General features: G+C 34.8%; 1 protein-coding gene across 6 annotated transcripts in view; it reads right to left on the reverse strand.

Moving 5' to 3' along the window:
• Positions 1-22460, reverse strand: part of Rbcn-3B (WD repeat-containing protein Rbcn-3B) — a 334889-nt gene that overhangs the window by 306380 nt on the left and 6049 nt on the right. For all 6 annotated transcript variants that reach the window (XM_081743283.1, XM_081743279.1, XM_081743282.1 and 3 more), the window contains exons 2-4: positions 17351-17531; positions 11125-11231; positions 6152-6230 (exon numbers count right to left, since the gene is read on the reverse strand). In XM_081743283.1, the coding sequence (XP_081599409.1) occupies positions 6152-6230; positions 11125-11231; positions 17351-17515 (351 nt within the window). In that variant the 5' untranslated portion in view covers positions 17516-17531. The remainder of the gene's footprint in view (positions 1-6151; positions 6231-11124; positions 11232-17350; positions 17532-22460) is intronic.

A 22460-nucleotide genomic window follows, 5' to 3' on the forward strand; every position in this document is an offset into this window, starting at 1 on the left:
ACCTAAAATGTCTCCATAAGATAGTTAATGGGAAGTTAGGATCGGAAATCCTTCTTTAAGAACTATCCTTACGTGTCCATTCCCGCAAAACCCGGAGTACCCACCTTTTTGCATCTTGCCTACTCTAGGTTGGTAATTATTCAGAGGTCTCTTTTTTACAGAATACCTAACTATTACAATCATCTAGCAACTCATGTGGACATTTTTTCGAGTTACCCGGTATTTGACAGATCAATTAAACGCATTCTGGCCAGGGTTGGCAAAACCATGGCTTTATTGAAAAAAAAAAACAAAAAAAAACAGGTTTTTTTTTTGTTTAAATAATTTGCTCTATGTATTTATATTACATATGGACAGAAATAAGTTTGTTTCGCCTTGGTGTTATTATGCAGCAACGAGGTTGTGCTGGAAGGATTCACATAAGCGTAAGGCGGAATCCAAACCGCTTCTCGGCTTACATTCGAGAGAGATTATTCTCCATTTGGACTCAAAACCGGGACTATTGGCCACAAATGCGATAAGTCTGCCGACTCACTCACGAAGGACTCCTGATAAAAATACGTTGTACTGATCTTGACATACTTGTTCATATAATTGTCACGAGTCATTTTAGAAGGACAAAAAGATAAAACAGTTGCACAAATGAAACCATTATACAGAATTATATGTAAATCGGGAAACCCCCGCCTTAGCCATTGAGAAAATCATGTGTAAATGCAAAGCAATAACGGAAAAATCTCGTTATTGCTTGTCATGTAAAAATTGATGGTCAACGTATCATAATCAGTACGCTAAAACTGAGGTATCAAATTAGAGTATGTAGATATAATTCAATTAAACTAAAACTGAAAGTCCAACCCAAGCTAATAATGGAAGCTACATAGGCAGTCGATAAATTTTGCTAATTTCTATCAATATATTTATGCAACCGTGGCTCCTTTATAAAACAATAGGCCCATTCGGGCATACAATTTGGTTTCGTTTCGCGTGTTCAGGTTTAACATCCTTATATAATACCGAGGTAAGAAGAAGACTTTCGCTTGAAGTGACATTCGAACCGTTACTTGGTTTACACTTGAAAGAAGGGTTGTGGTTCGACAGAAAATTAAACATGGGACGCCTTAATTAAAAGGTGAAAAGGAGATAAAACTAATGCAAATGTATATGATGTGGAAACGTCACCATGAAGTTCATACGATTTAAAGCATTTTTCGTTCTTTTTTGGGGGGGTTTAAACCATGGTTTAAACCACCTTGGTTTAAACCAGCCAACCCTGATTCTGGCCAAATAACATTACTCTTGCACTCTTTGTTGACGTTATTGGTGTTATTGTTGTTGATATATATTTTTATTTTTCTCTTTTTTTGTTTTTTTTTTTCCTGCTTGTTAACATTTTCCTGTGTAAAATGGCAATATTATGCTGTGTCTGAGAATTTGTTCAATAAATAAATAAATAAAAACATCGTTACCGATGAAGGAAACAGCATAACTAAAGACAAGTTATACTAAACCGATTGACCGCGTTTAATCTACTACATCTATGAATCTGTGTGCTACCATGTTACTCTCCAGAGTTGCTACGTATAACATCCACTGTATTATCTGTCACAATAAAAAAAAAAAGTGCACGTTTTTCACTGGATAGTATCATTTGTTCCTTACTGTGAGAATGAAAACAGTACTCTCATTTTGGCACTTCGCGGTTGAATTAAATGTTTTAAAGGCCTAATCCCTAACAAGATCAATCAAGCAACATCTTTCTCTTTGCAGTTCACACAAGACCCTACAGAAATATAAAACTTGATAAAAAGAAGAAAATAAAACTGTTTTCTTCACAGCTTGAAACTTTTTTATCCATATATTCGACTTCCTGCCTGCTTTGTGTGAGGACATATATATATATATATATCAAGTGAAAAGGGTGAAGTAGGATTTAACAAGCATAAAGACTGTCTTAGATTTTTCAATTAACAAAAACTAGGAATAAATTTACAGCTGAAGCCTAAATTGAATTCTCTTCTATCATAGTCTATACACAGCTATGGTCAACGAGATGGATTAACGTCCTTCTCAATGCAACTCGCCCAATGCAAGGTTCATTTCCACCTTTAAGTATTTAGTTTCTATGCTGTCAAAATAGTTCTCCGTGCTACCTTTTTATTTGTATGGAATTTACCTCTATATACATTATTCAGATTTTTCTATCACTTTTAACTCCACTAGTCACCTCTGTGTTTATTGTATATTTCCTTGTCTTCGTAAATTTTCCTTTTAAATTCGCATATCAACTTTCTAGACATTATTTTCACTTTTCAGGTCTTCTTTCGGATGGAATCCAGTTGTTCGTTGAGAGATGACTAAAGATTTAGTCGGTAACGACACAAAAATGACAACAGAATGTCCAAGTTTTATCTGTTTCAGTATATGTGATGATGAGTCACTACGGAATGGACGTAGAACTTGTAAATGTGATTTAGCATGTCGTTTGTTTGTAGTGAAACAGCAGCAGCAGCAAATATACTATTTGAAGCATGGAGTCTATTTTATACGGTATTTATGCTAGATGACATATACTAATAAAATGATTCTAAAATAGGATTGCTGTTATCTTTCCATGACATCGACCCACAATCAGAACAGAAAAAAATTTTTCTGTTTACATTTGATAATTCTACTAATGGAGGAGAAGACACTATGAACGAAATATATATATATATATATATATATATATATATATATCCAATAAACAGATCATCCTATCGATTGCCAATAACTAATTTTTTCAGTCTACTAATCATTGCTGGGGTGAATAGCTTTATTGTGCTACTATGGGCTACTGAACCGAAAAATAAATAGTTTTTGAAAACACTTGGTATAAAAATTCTGATCCCTTAACAACAAGACAAGGCAGAGAATAGAAATGAATGGAGAAAGATTGGTTTGCTGTAAAGATCTGTCTATATGGCAGAACACTGATGATGATAGTAAAGGTTATAGTCATGTTCGTAATAAAATACGTAGGATTTGTTGTCTTCATCACGATACATAGTAGAAGCTAAGCGGTTAGCGTACGCGCCTTTGGCGTGGGAGACCCGGGTTCGATTCTCGGCGGGAGCTCATGTGGTTCGGATTCCACGTTAATCAGCAGGTTTCATATAGCCTCGCTGCTGAAAGGGGCGTTAAACTCAACGATATTGAGTTTAATCAACTCAACTCAAAATCAACTCAACTCAACGATACATAGTAACGCCCTTTCTTTGGGTAAAATAATTTGGATTATGTATGCGTTATATTGATATTTTAACAAAATATACATACGAACATAGTAAAGAATTGTTTCGATTTATACACTCTGGTTGAATGGATATATGGAACGTATCGGAAATGGCGAATTGTTTAAAATATTATTATTATTTCTAACGTTCTGTTGTTTATGTAGACGAATCAGAAAGAACACGGCCACTGGTGACCCTATTGTCCCCCAAAACCTGGTTAAAACTTAGATATTCTTAAACGATCTCTGAAGTTTAAATATTCTCTACTGTATCGATTTACTAAGATTGAGTATCGTATTTACTGATATAGATGCATAGAAATAAATCATCTTACTTGGTAGTATCTTGTATCGCTATTATCTTAATTAATAGTATAGTGGTTTTCTTTTTAGATTATTAATTTAAGTTTCAAATGTCTTGAAATGAAATTCAGTTTGATGTAAGTTTATTAGATAACAAATCAGATTATTAACAAAACATCTTACAAATGTTGCAGACATGTTCAAAGTTAATAATTCTAATAATTGATAATTTAGTGCACTAAAGATGTCTGCTATCTTCAAGACAAGTTAAGATTTACTGTACCGAGATCTGAAGGATCTGGTAATTTAACAGGCCTATCAGGAGACCTCCATGAGAACAATTTAAATACATTTTCAATGCAAGACAAAATTCAACAAATTAAAAAAGGTTAACTTACATGAAAGTATTCGTATGAAATACATTCTCATATCTCGATGAATCTAGACGTCAGCCAGTAATCATTCCCGTCTCCTTTCTTATCGACAATAAAATTTTGAGAAGTATTTATATGAATTGTGAAGTACTTTCACTGGCTTATAATACAAAAACAACTAGGACGTCATACATCCTTGTAGACTATTTTAAAGTTGTTTTTGTATTTGAAAGTTTCTCTATATTCCAATAATAACTATATGTGTAGTTCTTGTACGTGCTTAATCAAAAGTTTTTGATACTTTAATTTTAATACAATAAAAATTTTTAATATTTCACAGATTGTTAAAAGATGTTAACAATAGTCAACACACTACAATTAACAAGCATGTGTCGAATAAGCAGTAGGAAAAGTAGAATCTTCACAATACGGATGGTTAGTGCCATGCACTAAATAACAATGTGAGACGAATGTGTCCGATACGCCAGTGTGTTAGGATCACTTCACCTTGACAATTACCGGTAGTACACGAAGACATCTAGCAATTGCTCAAATATGTTTTACAAAGTAAAGCTAGTTGTTATGTTGGTATCAATCCACTTGCTAGTGATAGGGCATCCATTGGAGGAAATAACTATTAACACCAAAGGACGAAAAAAAAAATGCTGCTGTACAACTCCTGATAATGTGGCCTTCTTGGCTGCTGTGTCAGGACACTCGTTTCCCCAAACCATTAGAACAGTTCTCGTTACCTTTAACAGCTTTTCCTTCCAATAATTTAAATTTTCTGCTTTAGAGCATCTCTCTAATTTCTTTCCCTGTTTCGTAAAGCGCACGCTACTATACTCTCGATCAAAGGACTCTTGCACGAGATCCCCTAACGGAGATTCGAACAGAGATATTTTCTTCCAGAATCTTTAGCTTGGGTCCTTTTGCAGCTAACAGAAATATTGTGTTAGTTTGTCATTGCTTTCCTCATAATGTAAATCGTTGAAGTTACCCTGAAGATATTGTGTATTGATGTCAATTGCAATAATAGTCAATAGAATTCCTGCAACTTGAGTACTGAGAAAACTGCTGTTGACTTTTCCATCTACTAGGTGACCAAAAAAGTTCGTCCCGTTTGTGACGTCCCATTAATCACACGCTTACAGAGAAGAAACGAAATGACGCACGTGGCTACCAAGCAATCAGGAGTTAGTCTAACCATCGGCCTTCAGTAATACAGGCACGCTGCGCACATACAGTAGTCATAGCTCGTCCAGTGTCGAAGAGAAATAGAGGTATCGAAGCAGCCTTTTCGCATGTGTTTGTTGTATGACTTTAAATTTGGCCTGTCAGCTGAAGCACAAAGTCGCCGCATATGCCAGGCATTTGCGGAGAATGTTGTGAACGAGCGCACCGTCAGGCATTAGTTCCAGAAATTTCGTTCGGGAAATATGAGCCTTTCGGATGAACCTCGAAGTGGATGACCACATGTTGGATGACGAGGACCTGGAAGCAGCCAATGAGGAGGACAGTGGTCTAACGTGTGATGAAGTTGCAGAAAGGTTCCATATTTCCACTGAAACAGTTAATCTACACCTGCATGGGATAGGAAAGTCATACAAGTTAGGAAAGTGGATACCCTCCACGTCGGCAGCCAACAAGGAACAGCGACTGACAACCTGATTGTCCTTGTTCACTTGGCACTTCGATCGCTTGCTCACTGGTGTTGAAAAGTGGGTCCTCTGCGCACCAGACATTGGTTGTCGCCAATGTTGCCACGTGTCCCTGTTCCTCACACCTCAAGATACTTCTGCACCCATGAAAGGTTATGCTCTCTGTATGATGGAATTGTCGGCAAATGGTGCGTTACAAGCTTTTTCCACCTGATCACAAAATCACTGCTGACCTCTACTCTCAGAAGTTGCAAAGAGTGCACTGTGTAGTGCAGTAGAAGGAGCTAGCATTGGTAAATCGAAAGGGTGCGCTGTTTCTGCACGACAATGGCTAGAGACATATGGTAAAGAGGACCCGGGAGGCACCTCTTTGGTGTACTGCAGATGTAATTCAAAATTTTACGGAGCACAAACTGCTCAAAATACAATGCATAAAGGTATGTGAGACGAAGAAAAAATATTCGAGATACTCAACACACAATGACATGCAAATTAGAACACACAGACTATGATAAATAAATACTGTTTCTAAATATTACCTGCATATTTGTGTGCACATACGGTAACTTTACAAGTTCTCTGCATTTTCCGTCCACTAAGTCCCATGTACACATTTCCCTGTAAAGATAATTAAATTTTGATGTCAACTAAATAACTTTTAATGAAACATTAATTGAAATATGCGTACTACTAAAATTCTAAACAGTAAAAGCAGATAATATTCCATGCATGAAATAGTTACATTGTATGAACATACATACATGAAATTATTCTGCAGTTCTACGATAGAAAGCTTTTCATTATAAGGTAAAAGTATACTGTGATAAATTCTTAAGAGCCTAACATACTAAAAATAATACAAAATTTACCATTTTTCTTTTACTTCTTTTTCATAAGTGAAAGGAGATAATGAAATGCAACTTACCACAAGCATAGATAACTTTATTCTCCGAGAGATAATATAAACCTGAAGAATTTTCAATGTTGCCAGAATAACATTTCCCCCAAAATTAAATTAGGGCAGCAATTAGAGGAATGTACTCAATTGCATTTGATTACGTATCATACTGTTTTGGAATCTTGTGAACTACTTTTTAAATAACATTATTATTTAATTTTAATAACTGTATGTTAAAACTATTTTGTTTATTACAAACTAAATACAACTATTATTTAAACCAAAACAATATGATATGTAATCAAATGCAGTTAAGTTCGTCCCTCTAGTCGCTGCCTTAACTTAGATTTTCGGAGAAATGTTATTCTGACAACACTGTAATTTCTATAGATAACAACAATGAAAATCCTTCAGGTTGATATTTTCTGTTGTAGAATAACCTTATTTACGTTTGTGGTAAGTTTCATTTCATTATCTTCTTTCACTTAATGAAAAACAAGTAAAAGAAAAATGATAAATTTTGTATTATTTTTAGTATGCAGGCTCTTAATAATTTTTTTTTTTTTTTTTTTTTTTTTTTTTTTTTTTTTTTTTTTTTTTTTTTTTTAAGTATAGGTTGCAGTTGCGGTTACCAGCATGAAACCCTTAGCACTGTCTCTTCAAATTACTTCAGAAGAATCTTTCAAACGCCACCGTAACATTTACGCTTTTCCTGATAACAGGAACTTAATACTACCCTGGTCCAGAGTGAATTTTTTTTCAGAAAGCAAAATAGCCGCTCTTTATAGTTTTCCTTGCGCTGAATACGAATATCACGGTTAAAATTGTCTTCTAGTTCAGCATTACGAGTAAATTTGGAGCATCTTTCTGTAGCACAGAGACGCAAACCACATTTGAGGTAAAAATTACTGACTTTAAGTCTGAAAATACTGACCAAATACTGAAAACACTATTATATCTATATATCTATATCTATGTATATATATATATATATATATATATATATATATATATATATATATATATATATATAAAATTGGCCACCCTACTCCTCAATGAACAGCTGTAAGCATATAATTAACTCAGTTATTTAAAAAAAATTAAATTTAGGTTATTTAAAAAAAAATAATATTATGAATTTAAGTGAAATGCATAATAACACCGATAGTATAACATAGCAAAATGTCAACAGTGTCACAAAATATTGACGAATTTGAAAAACGAAATTGGTGATTCCTTTATTACTCTCTGTTGCCACATATCAGACTTCTCCATTGTACATCTCCAGCACACGTAGCCCCAACAGTGTGCAACACTGTACCACTACACTTCACGGTTATGTTTAGTGATAACAGTGCATTTTAAATCTATACACATTTGTATATGATGCTATTTCAAACAAAATACTTTTAAGTTGAGTTAGCAACACTGCTTCATCTATGGCAACACTGTGTTTTTTGGTACTGCATTTTGTTCTCATTATATTGTACACCTTTTGTTTTAATGATTTTCAAGATATTTACTTTAAATGTACATATTTCCATGATAACAACCAGGGCCTAGAGTTGAACGTTGTTCACCAGGTTATGGCGTATCCTGATGTAAATTTAATACGTGATAACAGGAGAACAATAGAAAGAAATGTAGAGGTCCTATTAAACGCTTGCAGTGACTTGGGTTTAGAAGTAAATGCAGAGAAAACTAAATAAATGGAAGAACGTCGGGACCGTAATACGGCAAATTATGGATGCGTTAAAATATTAAATAATACTTTTGATGAATGGATAGTCTCAAATATCTAGGATCAATATTAACAGACAAAAAACATATTCACGAAGAAATTAAATGTCGATTAAAACCAGGGAATTCGTGTTATTATTCAGTTCAAAATATCTTGTCGTCGCGAATTCTGTCACTGAATTTGAAGCTTAAAATATATAAAACGATAATCATGTTTGTTGTTCTGTATGATTGCGAAACATGGTCGCTTACTCTGAGAGAAGAACATAGGATGAAAGTATTTGAGATCAAGTTCCTGAGACGAATATTCGAACCCAAGAGGAGCGGCAATGAGGAATGGTGGAAACTTCATAATGAGGAACTACATAATTTATACGGTTTACCAAACATTGTTAGGGTCATCCAGTCTAGAAGGCTTAGGTAGGTACGCCATGTACGTAGATAGGATGGAAGAAAGTAGAAACGCTTTCAAAGCCTTCATTGAAAGACCAATCGGAAAAAAGACCATTAGGAAGACGTAGGTGCAGATGGGAGGGCAATATTAGGATGGATCTCACAGAAATAGGAATACAAAGTAGAAACTGGATCCATTTGGCTAAAGATAGAAGTCAGTGGAGAGCTTTTGTGAACGAGGCATTGAATCTCCGGGTTCCATAGGCCACAGAGTTAGTTAGTTAGTGATTTCCATGATATAAATTTTTGGACATTCAAATGTTAAAGTCCCATAGGTCTTATCCTTTTGGTCCATAGCACCCTACATTTTGCTCATTTTCATTTCTTCATGATGCTCTATCAGATGTGCCATGTGGCAATCAGATTTGATGGACAACTTGTGGGGCCTTCCCTTTTGAGTTCGGTTCATGGACTGTGTTTCGATTGCTTCTAGATCAATTGCATTACAGGAGTGAAACAGAAAATGACAGCAAAGCTCAAACTGTTGCACATCGATGCAGCATACCATCGTTTCTTGCAATTTACGATATCGCCCAAATGCTGCAATTCGTGCTTTTGCAAACTGGAGTTGGGACCCTTCAAGCGTTTTGAAAGGAAGTGAAAAAGATGGCTGTATTTAAAATATGATAAAGGAAAAATATAATTTCAAAGATTATTTTGAATTTCTATTTTTATACACATATTTTCAAGAATATTAAACAAATAAAAAAATACTAGCTGAACCTGCGCTCTCTACACAGCGCATCATTCAAATAAGCATGAACCTCTTTGTCATTCCTCACAACATCTCTATATGTCCCTTTACAGACACAAATGAAAGACGTACCATAAAGGAGAGTTTTTTTTCCGATTATTGTTTCAATATCTCGCACCGTTTGCAAGATTTGAGCCTACTTCCTGTTGGAGTTTCTAATTCATATATGATCAGTTTTTTTTTTTTTTTTTTTCTTGCATGCAGAATGTAAATACAATACACACACATTTAATTATAATGTCATTCATATATGATATTCATTGGGCAAAACACTCCGAACAATAAAGATTCATCTTAGACTGCAGACATGGTTATCTTTCGTTTTTCATTATCATTTGGTCATGAAACAAGCGGGTGAGAGATATACAACCCCTAGAACTATGTTGTGTTGGAATGTATAACTCGCAGGATATGACGCTTTACTTTTTTTAAATTTCAACAATTCCAGTGTACCCCTAAAAAATATAATAAAGAAATAACGACCACATTTTTTAAATATTCAATTAGAACTAAACAATCTACACAAAATTTGGAATTGACCAGTGAAAGTGGATCGTTTCTAGCACTTCTGGTTTTCGAGATCTTATTGTCGGAAGGATTGAAGACGAACATATAAACTTTTCTTTGGAGAGAAACATATAAACCTAGTATTTTAATATATAGATTTTAACAAACAATTGGAACAAACGAGGAATGAACCTGGTGAAAAGCTGCAGATTGAAACTCTATACATATAATTCAAAATGAAAGTTAGTGTGAAACATGAGCCTAAGCGATAAGCAGCAAATATCAAAAAACTTATTACAAACCAGCAATCACCTCTGGAAGTCTCTGGCAAGAGGATGCAATAAAAGGAGGTCGTCATATGAAATAGGTTGAGGAAGCTTGCTACAGTTAACAATTGATATTGATCGCATTACTACAAATGTTATTCCTCTCTGCAGATAATGTATGGCCTTTCCTAATTTAGTGCCACAGGTTAGCATAATTTGGAAATGAAATGAAATTTTTGAGTTTTACGTCCCACTGTTATGCCGGCTACGCTAAAGGAGACGGTGATGGTGAGGAATGAATGAAATGGTGGAATGAAGAAAGTGAAAGGAAACGGGAGAACCCCGAGGAAACCCACGGACACGTCCCTAATCTACTTAGGCAAATTATCAATTGCTTTTAAGTGTTCTAGAGAATTATAAAACCCTCTCATATAGGGTTAAACTAATACAAAATTTAGCTTTTAAGGCAATTTAGCAGGACCCTTGCAGTTAAGGAACCAGTAAGTCAGCCACAACAATAATCTTGATTTTACACATTAAAGTACTTTTGCAGATAAATAATTTTCCTCTATCTAAAGATATGTGTAACTTAAGCGAAAACGGCATATAATTTCCTCTTTTAAATTTCTCCGCACAGCCATAAGCCGCGAAAGAAATTAACACTCTTTTCCACCAAACAAACATTATTCATAACAACTGCGCTTTTGCTATACAACAGAGGCAGCGTCAGTTGTGCCTCTAGCGGTGGGTTTAGTAACTATGATAAAAGACAACGTATCAAACACGTACATAATTGCTCCAGAAACAGAAATGAACCGAATTTTATAGATCTTTTAAATGCGACCTTTGCTTACCACGCTCAATTTTCATAAATAATTGATAATAATATCTTACCCACTTTCTGAAGAACTGACAATGTAATTGTTATCTAAAACAATACTGGCTTTAGACAAACATAGAATTGGGGCCGTATGTCCTACTAATAAACAGCGGGGAGTCATCTGCAATGACACAAAACAAAACACTTAGATAGTAATTTCTCATGGCGACATGACACTGCCAACTTCTATAGTCATACATATATATATATTCGGTCTTAACAAAAAAAAAAAAAAAAAAAAAAATCATCAACATCATTTTACAGATTTTGAGGAAAACTGTTTCCCTTAAATAGAATTGTACACATATTTTACTTAGTGAATAATGACATTCTGTGTCTCCCACTAAGTACTGAAAAATGTAGTGGACGTCTTCTTCAACATGAAGTTCATGCTGAAAATGAACTAATGTAATCCATAACTTATCACTAACATTTGCAGATAATGATTTCTTTCTTTAAATACCGATTATATATATATATATATATATATATATATATATATATATATATATATATATATATATATGTTGTCCAGAAAGTATCAGACGTTTTGGCCAATCGCGGCAGTGGGCGGGGCTAGAGTTGCCATCTTGTTGTTAGAATGTTGCCACATCCAATTGTGGTAGCGTGAGGACTATGACGCTCTTACTGTACTTTCTGCGACGTGTTACAAAGTGCGCTGTAATAGAAAATTCCGCCTCTTGTGAGGTGTGCTCTGTGATTAGGTTTTCGTAGACAAAAATCCACAAGCCAATTGAAATCCACCACCAACAGTGTGAAGTGTATGATCATGGAATTGTGAGTGAAGGCCGAGTGTTTGTTCACGACAACGCTCATCCACACACGGCCAAACGTACCCGAGAGCTCTTGGATGCTATTGGACGGAAAGTGTTGGATCATACAGCACGAATTTGGCGTCGGCTACCACCTCTTCCCAGCAACGAAGACATAGCTTGCTAGGTAAAGTTTTCACATTGACATTGAACTGCATGCCGGTCTAAGCAGTGCTTGAAATCGCAGGAGGCAGATTTCTACCGCGACGTTATTAAAAAACTTGTGCCACGGATTGATAAGTGTCTTAATTTGCACGGCGATTTTGTGGTAAAATAACTTAAGAGTGTACCTTTAAATGTATACGCAATAATACAATCTGGTTTGTTCATTCTATTACTTCGTATTTCAAAACGTCTTTTACTTTCTGGACAGTCCCGTATTTTTACGTACACATACAACTGTGTTATTTGAATGTGTATGTTGGTATTTTGTGATTTACTGAATTTTACATCACGTTACTTTTCAAAATCTCTCGGAAATGTCTGTTTAAAACTTGTTAAAACTATTTATATTATACAACAAACTATATTAAACTAGCTAAAACTGTTAAAACTTATTAAAACAAGAATTTTAGGAAACCTAAAATTAGATCAATAGATTGCTATCTTGGCCAATTAGTTCTTGGATTAGGGGCCATAAAATTTTTGAACGGACCCTAAATCGAATTTTCGTATTTTCTACGAAATAAGCACATCGTGAGTTAAGTGATAATTTAGGATTGGCTACACTGTATGTAGTTTTCCAGGTACAAGGAATAAACGAAAATTTTTGATTGAAATATATTGGATCATTTGATGCATTTTTGGATCAGGAGCCACAAAGGTTTTAAACGGTCCCTACATCGGGTTTTCATATTTTCTACGGAATAAGCACACCATACTAAATTAAGGTTTGGTTACAGTGTATGTAGTTCTCTAGATATAAGGCCTACAATTTTTTTTTTTTTTTTTTTTTTTTTTTTTTTTTGGTTGAAATATATTGGATGTTTTGGGCCAATTGGATCAGGAGCTACAAAATTTTTGAACGGACCCTAAATCGAATTTTCGTATTTTCTACGGAATAAGCACATCGTGAGTTAAGTGATAATTTGGGATTGGCTACACTATATGTAGTTCTCCAGATATAGAGCTACAAGAAAATTTTCGTTTGAAATATATTTGATCTTTTGATCCAAAATAATAACAAAATTAGTTTAGCTAGGCTATGAAGTCTTAATAATTCTAGTTTCGTTTCGAAAACGATGAAAGCACGCAACCTATTCTAACATCAACACAATTACCTAGCATATTTTCCAGTCATCTTACGGCAGACATCATAATTTAAAAAACAAAAGCTCGAAACAATAGGAACAATAGGTGCCTTCCATTTCAACTCAGGCAAAAAAATATAAAATTGTACCATCACCATCTCAGATATTGTTGAAACTTTTTTTATAGCAACTAGACATGTTTTTAAGAGACCCATATTTTTTTGTTTTGTCGAAAAAAATTTTCACGCCAAGTAATGGGCCATCAAAGACGGGGAGTACAATTTATGAATTGTAGAAGACATGGAAAATGGTCAACTTCGGAGCCTCACCATTCGGCTATGGAGACAGGTAGAGCTATAATTCTTGTTGTGGTATGTACATAGGGATATAAATAAACTGTATTTTATTATAGTTTGGTTTGCGCATGCGTATCTTTTTGTACATAAATTAACAAATAAACGTAAATTTATCTGAAAAGTCGAAGTTTGCGAATTTTTTTCGAGCACTTCGGGTTCGAATTTTAAAATTCTGTTTTCACGGTTGGTAAGACCTGGTTACCCGCTTTCCGAAAAATTTTTTGCATCGCTTCTGTGTGCAACCGTTTTGTCGCAAAAAATTCGAGAAATTGTAAAATTTTCAAAAATCGCCATTTTTGGGCGCCATTTTCTCGAAAACACCATCTTTTAAAATTCTGAAATTTTGTCAGATGGTTCAACTTTACATGAATAATAAACACACCAAATACCATTCTCGACCAATGCTTCATGAATTAACTGCAGCCTTTTAAAGTTAGCGAAGTTTCGTTAACTTTGATGTCACAGTTAGCAACACTGGGAACGATAGAAGTGCAATGATTTGATAATGTTTGTGGTTCACATTCATTAAATGAAGAATAAAAGGTTTTCTTGACTGTCTTTTTTTTTTCATTATTTTGATCAAGAAGGCTCTCAAATAGTAAAATGGGCCTCCCCCTACTCCTCCGTTTTCTTAAACCGAAATAATCTGCGGTGGAAATTACGATTGCGAAACGCACACATTTCAAGTTCACTTACCTAAAATGGTCTTCGGAAACAAAATTTCACTGATTTTTTTTTATTTTTTACATGGACCAATCATTTGTTGATTGGTGTCTAATAGCATGCAACCGTGCAGGTGCTCCATAGGTGTTGGCTCGCTCACAACTTGTCCAGGAGTGGATCTAGGGGGAAGAAACTTTTTTTATTTTAAATATAAATAAAACCGATTTCAGAGTTTGGAGCTCGTAGGTCTAAGTAGCAGTACACCCCCCTCCCCTTCCAGAAGTCCGTCCTGGATCCGCCTCTGCGTAGCACATTGTCTATAGTCACAAATGCTGAACGTCCATGTGGAAGCATAAACAGCACTTCAACTTCACGTTTTCATTATTTATTCATGATTTATTCATAATATTTCTGCTACGCACCACTGGTTATCATACATATATGTATGTAACAAAAGTTCCTTTTTGCAGATTTCTTAAATCTATACTTTGAATTGCAGAAGTTCGATTTTGGGGGAAGCATGAAGTTAGTTCATGGTGACCCATTACTGCCATAAAAACTTCGCCATTTTCCGAAAGCCAAAGATGACTTCGTTGAATACCAGTTACCGGTCACATACTTTCCCTTTTTTTCTTCCGGAAGTCGTCGAATTCAGTTCCAGGCAACAAAACGAGAGTAATACCCGGAGTTTGTACTTGCACTATACTCACGAATTCTTCTGCGGTTTTAGTGGGGGCGCGGTGGCTCAGTGGTAGAGCGTTCATCTTCGGTGCTTGGGGTCCCTGGTTCGATCCCAGATCGTGCCGTGTGGGCTTTGTGGTGGACAAACATCGTGCTCGTGGGTTTTCTTGGGGTTATCCCGTTTCCTCCCACTTACTGCATTTCATTCATTTCTCATAATCACAGTCTCCTTTAGCCTAACCGGCATAATCGTGAGACGTAAAACTTAAAAGATTTCATTTCATTTTTTTGTCTTCTGCGGTTTTAATACTGTGTATCTGTATTTGCCTAAGGTTATGCCACGTTGCCACATTCTTTACACCTCCCCCCCCCCCCTTAATACCGTCGCAGAGACCATGCATGGCCGGTTTCACTGCAAAACCACTGCTTTATTGGACCTGTCTGCATCTCGAACATATTAAATCGATTTTTAAAGTGGGATGCAGCGCCATCAGAAATCACTGACACGGTTTGGGAAATTGTAGACACTTATTTTCTCGTATTCAAACCTTTTTCTATAAAGTATATTTTCGCTTTTCTTCGAGTATTTTTAGAATCTTGTCTATGGTTATGAGTATATGAGCCGAATCGTGTGTTTTATCGTCGTTTATTACAACAAAACTGTCAGGTGTTTCATATTCCGGTGATAACTCTGAATTTCACTTTGCAGAATAACAGTCAAGTTTTCAGTGAAGTCCACATGAAGTAAAATAGAATTTGTATCTTGAAATTTTATACGGTGCTTTTTGGTAGCAATTAATTCTTGATGTAGTCATGAATTACAATTCTTACAGTTAAACAAGCAATGTACGATACGAAAACAGAAAGTGTCAGTTTTTTTAACGAGATTATTGTTTTCCCATATGGCATACGTAACACTGTCATTTTCATCAGGATCAATAATTAAAGATTCCACACTTACTCCTTCCACTCCAGGACATTCACCACATTCTTGAAGAAGACAGTTGTCATTTTCTACGGATAATACTACTAAAGGAAATAGGTCACTCATGACAACTTCAATACAGGCAGCACCTTTGATTTGTAGCAACACAGTAGCAGCTAACTTAAAATTTGCACAATACACACACACACACACACACATACACACTTCCCTCGCAGGTTGCGGACTGACCCACTTTAGTCGAATACTGTAAAATTCAGAGTGACCCACTCTTATGTTGGGATTGTTCTGTTTAAAAAGTCAGTAAATTTTTTTGGAACGCGTAAGAAAACGTTTCGATTTTTTTAACTTTTTACCCTTTTTCGATCACTGTAATGACATCGCACTTAATTGAGACTTTATCTGGAGCATTCCAAATCATCATTGAGGTAATAGTTCAGGCTTTTTGTAGATCATCAGAATTTATTGGATGGCCATTTCAAGTAAACTTAAAATTTGTGTGTTTCGTAATCGTAATTTCCACCGCAGATTATTTCGGTTTAAGATAACGGAGGAGTAGGGGGAGGCCCATTTTACTATTTGAGAGCCTTCTTGGTCAAAATAATGAAAAAAAAAAAAAAAAAAAGACAGTCAAGAAAACCTTTTATTCTTCATTTAATGAATGTGAACCACAAACATCATCAAATCATTGCACTTTTATCGTTCCCAGTGTTGCTAACTGTGACATCAAAGTTAACGAAACTTCGCTAACTTTAAAAGGCTGCAGTTAATTCATGAAGCATTGGTCGAGAATGGTATTTGGTGTGTTTATTATTTATGTAAAGTTGAACCATCTGACAAAATTTCAGAATTTTAAAAGATGGTGTTTTCGAGAAAATGGCGCCCAAAAATGGCGATTTTTGAAAATTTTACAATTTCTCGAATTTTTTGCGACAAAACGGTTGCACACAGAAGCGATGCAAAACTTTTTTTGGAAAGCGGGTAACCAGGTCTTACCAACCGTGAAAACAGAATTTTAAAATTCGAACCCGAAGTGCTCGAAAAAAATTCGCAAACTTCGACTTTTCAGATAAATTTACGTTTATTTGTTAATTTATGTACAAAAAGATACGCATGCGCAAACCAAACTATAATAAAATATAGTTTATTTATATCCCTATGTACATACCACAACAAGAATTATAGCTCTATCTGTCTCCATAGCCGAATGGTAAGGCTCCGAAGTTAACCATTTTCCATGTCTTCTACAATTCATAAATTGTACTCCCCGTCTTTGATGGCCCATTACTTGGCGGGAAAATTTTTTTCGACAAAACAAAAAAATATGGGTCTCTTAAAAACATGTCTAGTTGCTATAAAAAAAGTTTCAACAATATCTGAGATGGTGATGGTACATGCTCTGCCTGAATTGAAATGGAAGGCACCAATAAGATCTTAAAGGAAGAAAAACAGAACATTTTGGAATAAGATCATTCCAAATCTATGCTTTCTTTACTATTACTATAAATACTGACCTTTAAAGTATCAGGATCAACCTGCCATAAGCAAATTTGTCCATCATAACAACCTGTGACGAGTGTTCTCTGGTCTCTTGACAAGTAGATACAGGAAATACAGTGCGTAGGAGCTGTTTTTCCCCACAAAACAACAGGAACAACAAGATTGGTTGTTGCAGCCATTTCCAACAATTACAAACTAAAATAAAAATGGAAAAAAAGCATGGTAAAAGTACACTACACTCTAAACAGTTGTTTATAGGAGATCAAGGGAATTGAAATTGGTCAGCAAAATTGAATATATATAGGCCTATATACAGGGTGGCTCAAAAGTAGGCATACAGTACCGTACTGATCAGCTCATTGGATTTTATATCATTTATTATTGTTATCCATCACGTAGACTTAGTTTCTTTATTATTTGTTCTTAATATGTTTTACTTACATCTTAAGCTCGGAAGAGCCGAAACAAATAAACTAAAATGTCATACTTGATCAATGCAGGCGTGTATACCTACTTTTGGGCCACCATGTATATTATTTGAGATATTACTGTGGCACTTAGCCCCATAGTATGCATTTGATGTTTATAATATTGAATTAAAGAATTACATAACGGTATTTGTTTCAGACCTGCACCTCTCTCTCTCTCTGTATATATATATATATATATTACAATGCATTTTGCATGAACATTAATTATACCACAATATCACATGAATCATTTTTTTAAACACGGCAGTCATAGAAAGTATTTAGTCCCAAATATTACCTGTTATATTGCATTACCCTCTTACATCCCCTACAATTATCCATCCAAACAAGTACGCTATTATATATTAATGAAAGGAGAAAAAAAAACGATTTAAACATATTTTTACACACCACAATCCTCGCGAGTAAGAAATTCAATAATTTACAAATAGTGAAATAGTGATTCGACTGAACCGGGACTCGAACCCGAGATCTCCAGCAGACCGTGCCGATGCGTTAAGCACTACGCCACCCAGTCCGCTTCCCAGAACAGCCAGCTCTCCACTCAGACCACATTTCTTGTACCACAGCCTAGCTGCTGAGCTTGGACACACGGGCGTCTGTGGCCGGGGAACGCCCCCCCCCAATATTTTGAAGCACAAAATACCCCATATTTTTTTCTAATTTAATTTATTTGCTAACGACAGAATAACATATAAATAATAATAATTATTATTATTATTATATTTATTTGGAATATAATATTCAGGTTGTGAAACGAATATAACAGCTCGTGATATGTCTAAGAGGGACCGTGAAGGTGTGCAGAAAGGTAACAAGTGAAATAGAAGATAATAAACAGGTTGGGCTAGATACTAGCATTTAAATCACTTTCTTTGATGCCCCCCATTTTACATGCCAGAGACGCCAGTGCTTGGACAATCCACTGTCCATATATTGAGAAAACCTTTTGACGGTTGTGATTTCACATATTATTGAAAAGAGGATATAACCGATTTAAACTTACTTTTACACGCCAGAATCCTCTCTGGGTGGCGTAGTGGTTAACGCATCGGCACGATATGCCGGAGATCATGGGTTTGAGTCCCGATCCAGTCAAACCCATACTTTTTCACCCTTTGTAAGTTAACTACGCTATATTATTTCTATAATTTTGCAATTATTTTTTCTGCTTTGAATAATATCAATTATGTGAGAAAAAGAGGCTAAGCATTATTTCAAGAGAAGATGGGTAGCATAGTGTAACCGCACTGAAGCCGTAAGCCTGAAACTCCAGTTTGATTATCCGTATTGTAGTAGATTTCCACTCTCTAGAACTTTCATTATCTTTAATATAATTTTCAACTTCTTAGAAATATTTCATAGAAGTTCCAGTATTGAAAGCTAATGTAATAAAAAAAAAAAAATCTAAGAAGAATTGAGGACCATCCCAACAAAAATCAACAAACCCATTTACATTTACAGGAGAGGTTTTTAAAAGTCGTACTCCCTATCGCTGAAGCACAAGATTTCAAAAATTTAATACCGGTCATCCATGTAGATAAGTATTCATGAAGGGATAATTTCATCCTAACGGCCTTTATCGTGGAAAAAATGTTACAAATTACAAATTTTTACAAAACTCAACATACCCACTTTTTCATGTATGTTTCTTCTTCACTTTGTTAAGCTACGTATTATCAATATACTATCTAACCATTTAAATTCAATGGGCTCTTAAGTATATTACATTTTGTAGATGAATCAGAATAAGAAGTTAACAGTGTATTAGTAAACTTAGTCCTTTAATGTAAATGTTCTTCATAATACAGAATACCCAATCACTCGCTTTTACAGCTACTGAATAGAACTCTTTACTTTGCTCTGAATCATTGTCAAAATAAAACATTAACTTCTTCACGTCATTATCTTTATTTTTATTTGCATGATTCACTGATGGAAGCTGCGGTGCTTCAAACATTATTGAAGCACTTCTCTTTCCAAGGTTAAGCACCTCAACGTCTATCGGTGAAGCAAAATAATTATTTTGAAAAGAGCATTATGCCCTGGTCTCAGATCTTCTTACATAATATAGCACTCTTGCCTCAGATACCTTAAAAGGCAATTCGGCTTTCATTAAAGGTTTGGAGATTGATTTCATACCGTAATTATACCAGTCTTTACCTCAAACTTTAACCACCCCAAACTTTCCCAAAATGTAATAATATTCTGACGGCAGATTGATTGTTTCGTGTTTACTAGTTCTTTCTCAATAAGGCCAAAAACTCTGTCGGGAGGCAAAAAGATATTCCCACGTATTGAGAAATAATCTTGAAAAATGGAGATGTCGAGTTTTGTGAAAATTTGCTATATTCTGGCGCCTTTTACAACGGCGAATATTCAGTTTCGTCATGTTTTCTGTTAGTCATTTGTGAGGCTCATATTATAGTACCAGAATTCGTTAATAAAAACGCATTTTTGAGAAAAATGGCGTTTATTGAGTTTTGTTAAAACGGTCCTGAATTCCTCATGTTACTTTCTTCATAACATTTCAATAGGTGGGAGGTGACAAATAAAATAATTCATATTGACTGCTGAAATTAATACGGTTCTACTTGCAGAAATTTGCAGTTAAGAAACGAAATTTTCCTTTAATATTATAATTGGTATTACATATTTCATTATATTATTGAGCATGGAATTTTCCAGTACTTCATATTCATTTCAAGAACTGCAATGACAGGGCTCATAGCGGTCTGGTCTCATCTAAGTTGCTGAAAAGTGACCAAAAGCGCATGTAAAAGTGACCAAAATCTCATCAAAAAGTAACTTTAAACCTTGATGCCAAACTTGGGCATAAATTGAACTTCACATTTTTTTTTTTTTTCAACCAACATACGGCCGGTTAGACCATAGCTGAAATACATAATATTCTAACATATTAAGATTAAAAATTATTTTACTTAAGTTTGTCAGCTAATAAAAAAATTGGATTACTTGTGTTTAGAGATTCATTATTAATTACATACTTTTGCACAGTTCTAGAAGAATAGACACAGAAGTGCTCTCAAAGCCACCTTGAGAGTTTAGGCACCCACCAATCACTTTACAAAGAATAAAAGGTAAAGTAAGAATAAAAGCTGACTTGGTTCACATGTTGCAGCACAGCTGTACATGGCAGCAAGTATTGAGGTTTTCAGAAGAGTAATAAGTAACAAGTTTCAGCCATTTTCCATTTACTTTTTTAATATTTTTCTTAGAAAACTACCAATGGAAAACATAAATCACACGAAAAAATGACTTTACTCCCCCAAAAAGTAACTTTTAGTGACAAACTTGAAACAAAGTAACTTTTAGTGACTAACTTGGAAGAAAAAAAAACTTTTAGTCAAGAAAGTGACTTGCTATGAGCCCTACAATGATGAACGTTGATAATTCAGATAAGGAGACTCATTTAACTTGTTTTGCTGAAAACTATTTTTTTCCCAATCCTAGTAGTGCTAAGGAATTTAAATTCAATAACACAAGAACAAATTTGAAGTTACTACTTGGCATTCGCAGCAATAATGGATGTTAACCTTTCTCTGTTGATTATCACAATAATTATTTTTGTAGAATTGATACTTGTAGCTCACAGATAAATACAACGTCTGATAATACTGCACAAAACCCTAGTTTTGAAGAAAATATATTTTCAGCATTTATTCCGAAGTTGGTCATGTTTGTCGAAAAAAAAAAAATTATGGTTAGTTTTTTGTACGTAACACAGAAATACGTCAGCCTGTGCGTACAGTCTCTTTCCGTCTCTAGGACAAAATTTTCGACAAACTTAAAAAAAGTAGAATATAATAAATTATATTCAGACTCGTATCTTAAAACAAAATAATGTCTAGGGTAATTAACTTAATAAACAGGTTTATAGCTCAGGATCTTATCTACATATGAAATCATAACACATGAGTTACCTCTATTAAAAGTTTATTTAGAAAATGTCGATAATTCTATGAAATATCTTTCTTTAAAAGTGCATGAGAAATACTGTAGGGTATTCTCTTCTCTATTTCCTTAATTATTCTCTAGTTTTAGTAAAATTAATAAAGCTAAGTTTTCTCTAATTATGTGCCTGTGGCAGACAGAAGGGTTAGCCCTCACTAAAAGCGTCCTCTGTCGACCTTAACTTATAAAGGGCATTGACTCACTACATCAAAAGCCATGGCCTACGACCCTATTTCGTGTACTCCCTTAAATAGGAGATGCACTAGAAGGATATCTATCTAAATACTTATTATAGGGATAGGTAGGTAAGGAAAATGAGTTCGCCTTATAGTAGCGAAAGATCCTTAAATAGATCTGGCAGGTAAAGGTTAGATAAGAACCATACTCCCTGAATTAGAAGATGTGATTCAAAAAATAAAAAATAAAATTAAAAAAAAATAAAAAATAAATCTAAAACTCTATCAGTAGCCTCTTACGAGTCCACTTCGATGGATCGAACCCAGGAATCTGTGTTCAGAGTGTTCATAAAAACCTATTGTGTCCTGCAAGAGGAACAAATTACCTTATAACCGACCAAAACCGTATACAGCTTCAGTTTTGAACACGTACTCAAAAATTCTAGTATCTGGGAATTGTTAATCTAAATGCCGTATCCACC

The sequence above is a fragment of the Thermobia domestica genome, chromosome 16 (genome assembly GCF_964235325.1).
Source record: "Thermobia domestica chromosome 16, izTheDome1.hap1.1, whole genome shotgun sequence".
In the NCBI taxonomy this organism is placed as follows: Eukaryota; Metazoa; Arthropoda; class Insecta; order Zygentoma; family Lepismatidae; genus Thermobia; species Thermobia domestica.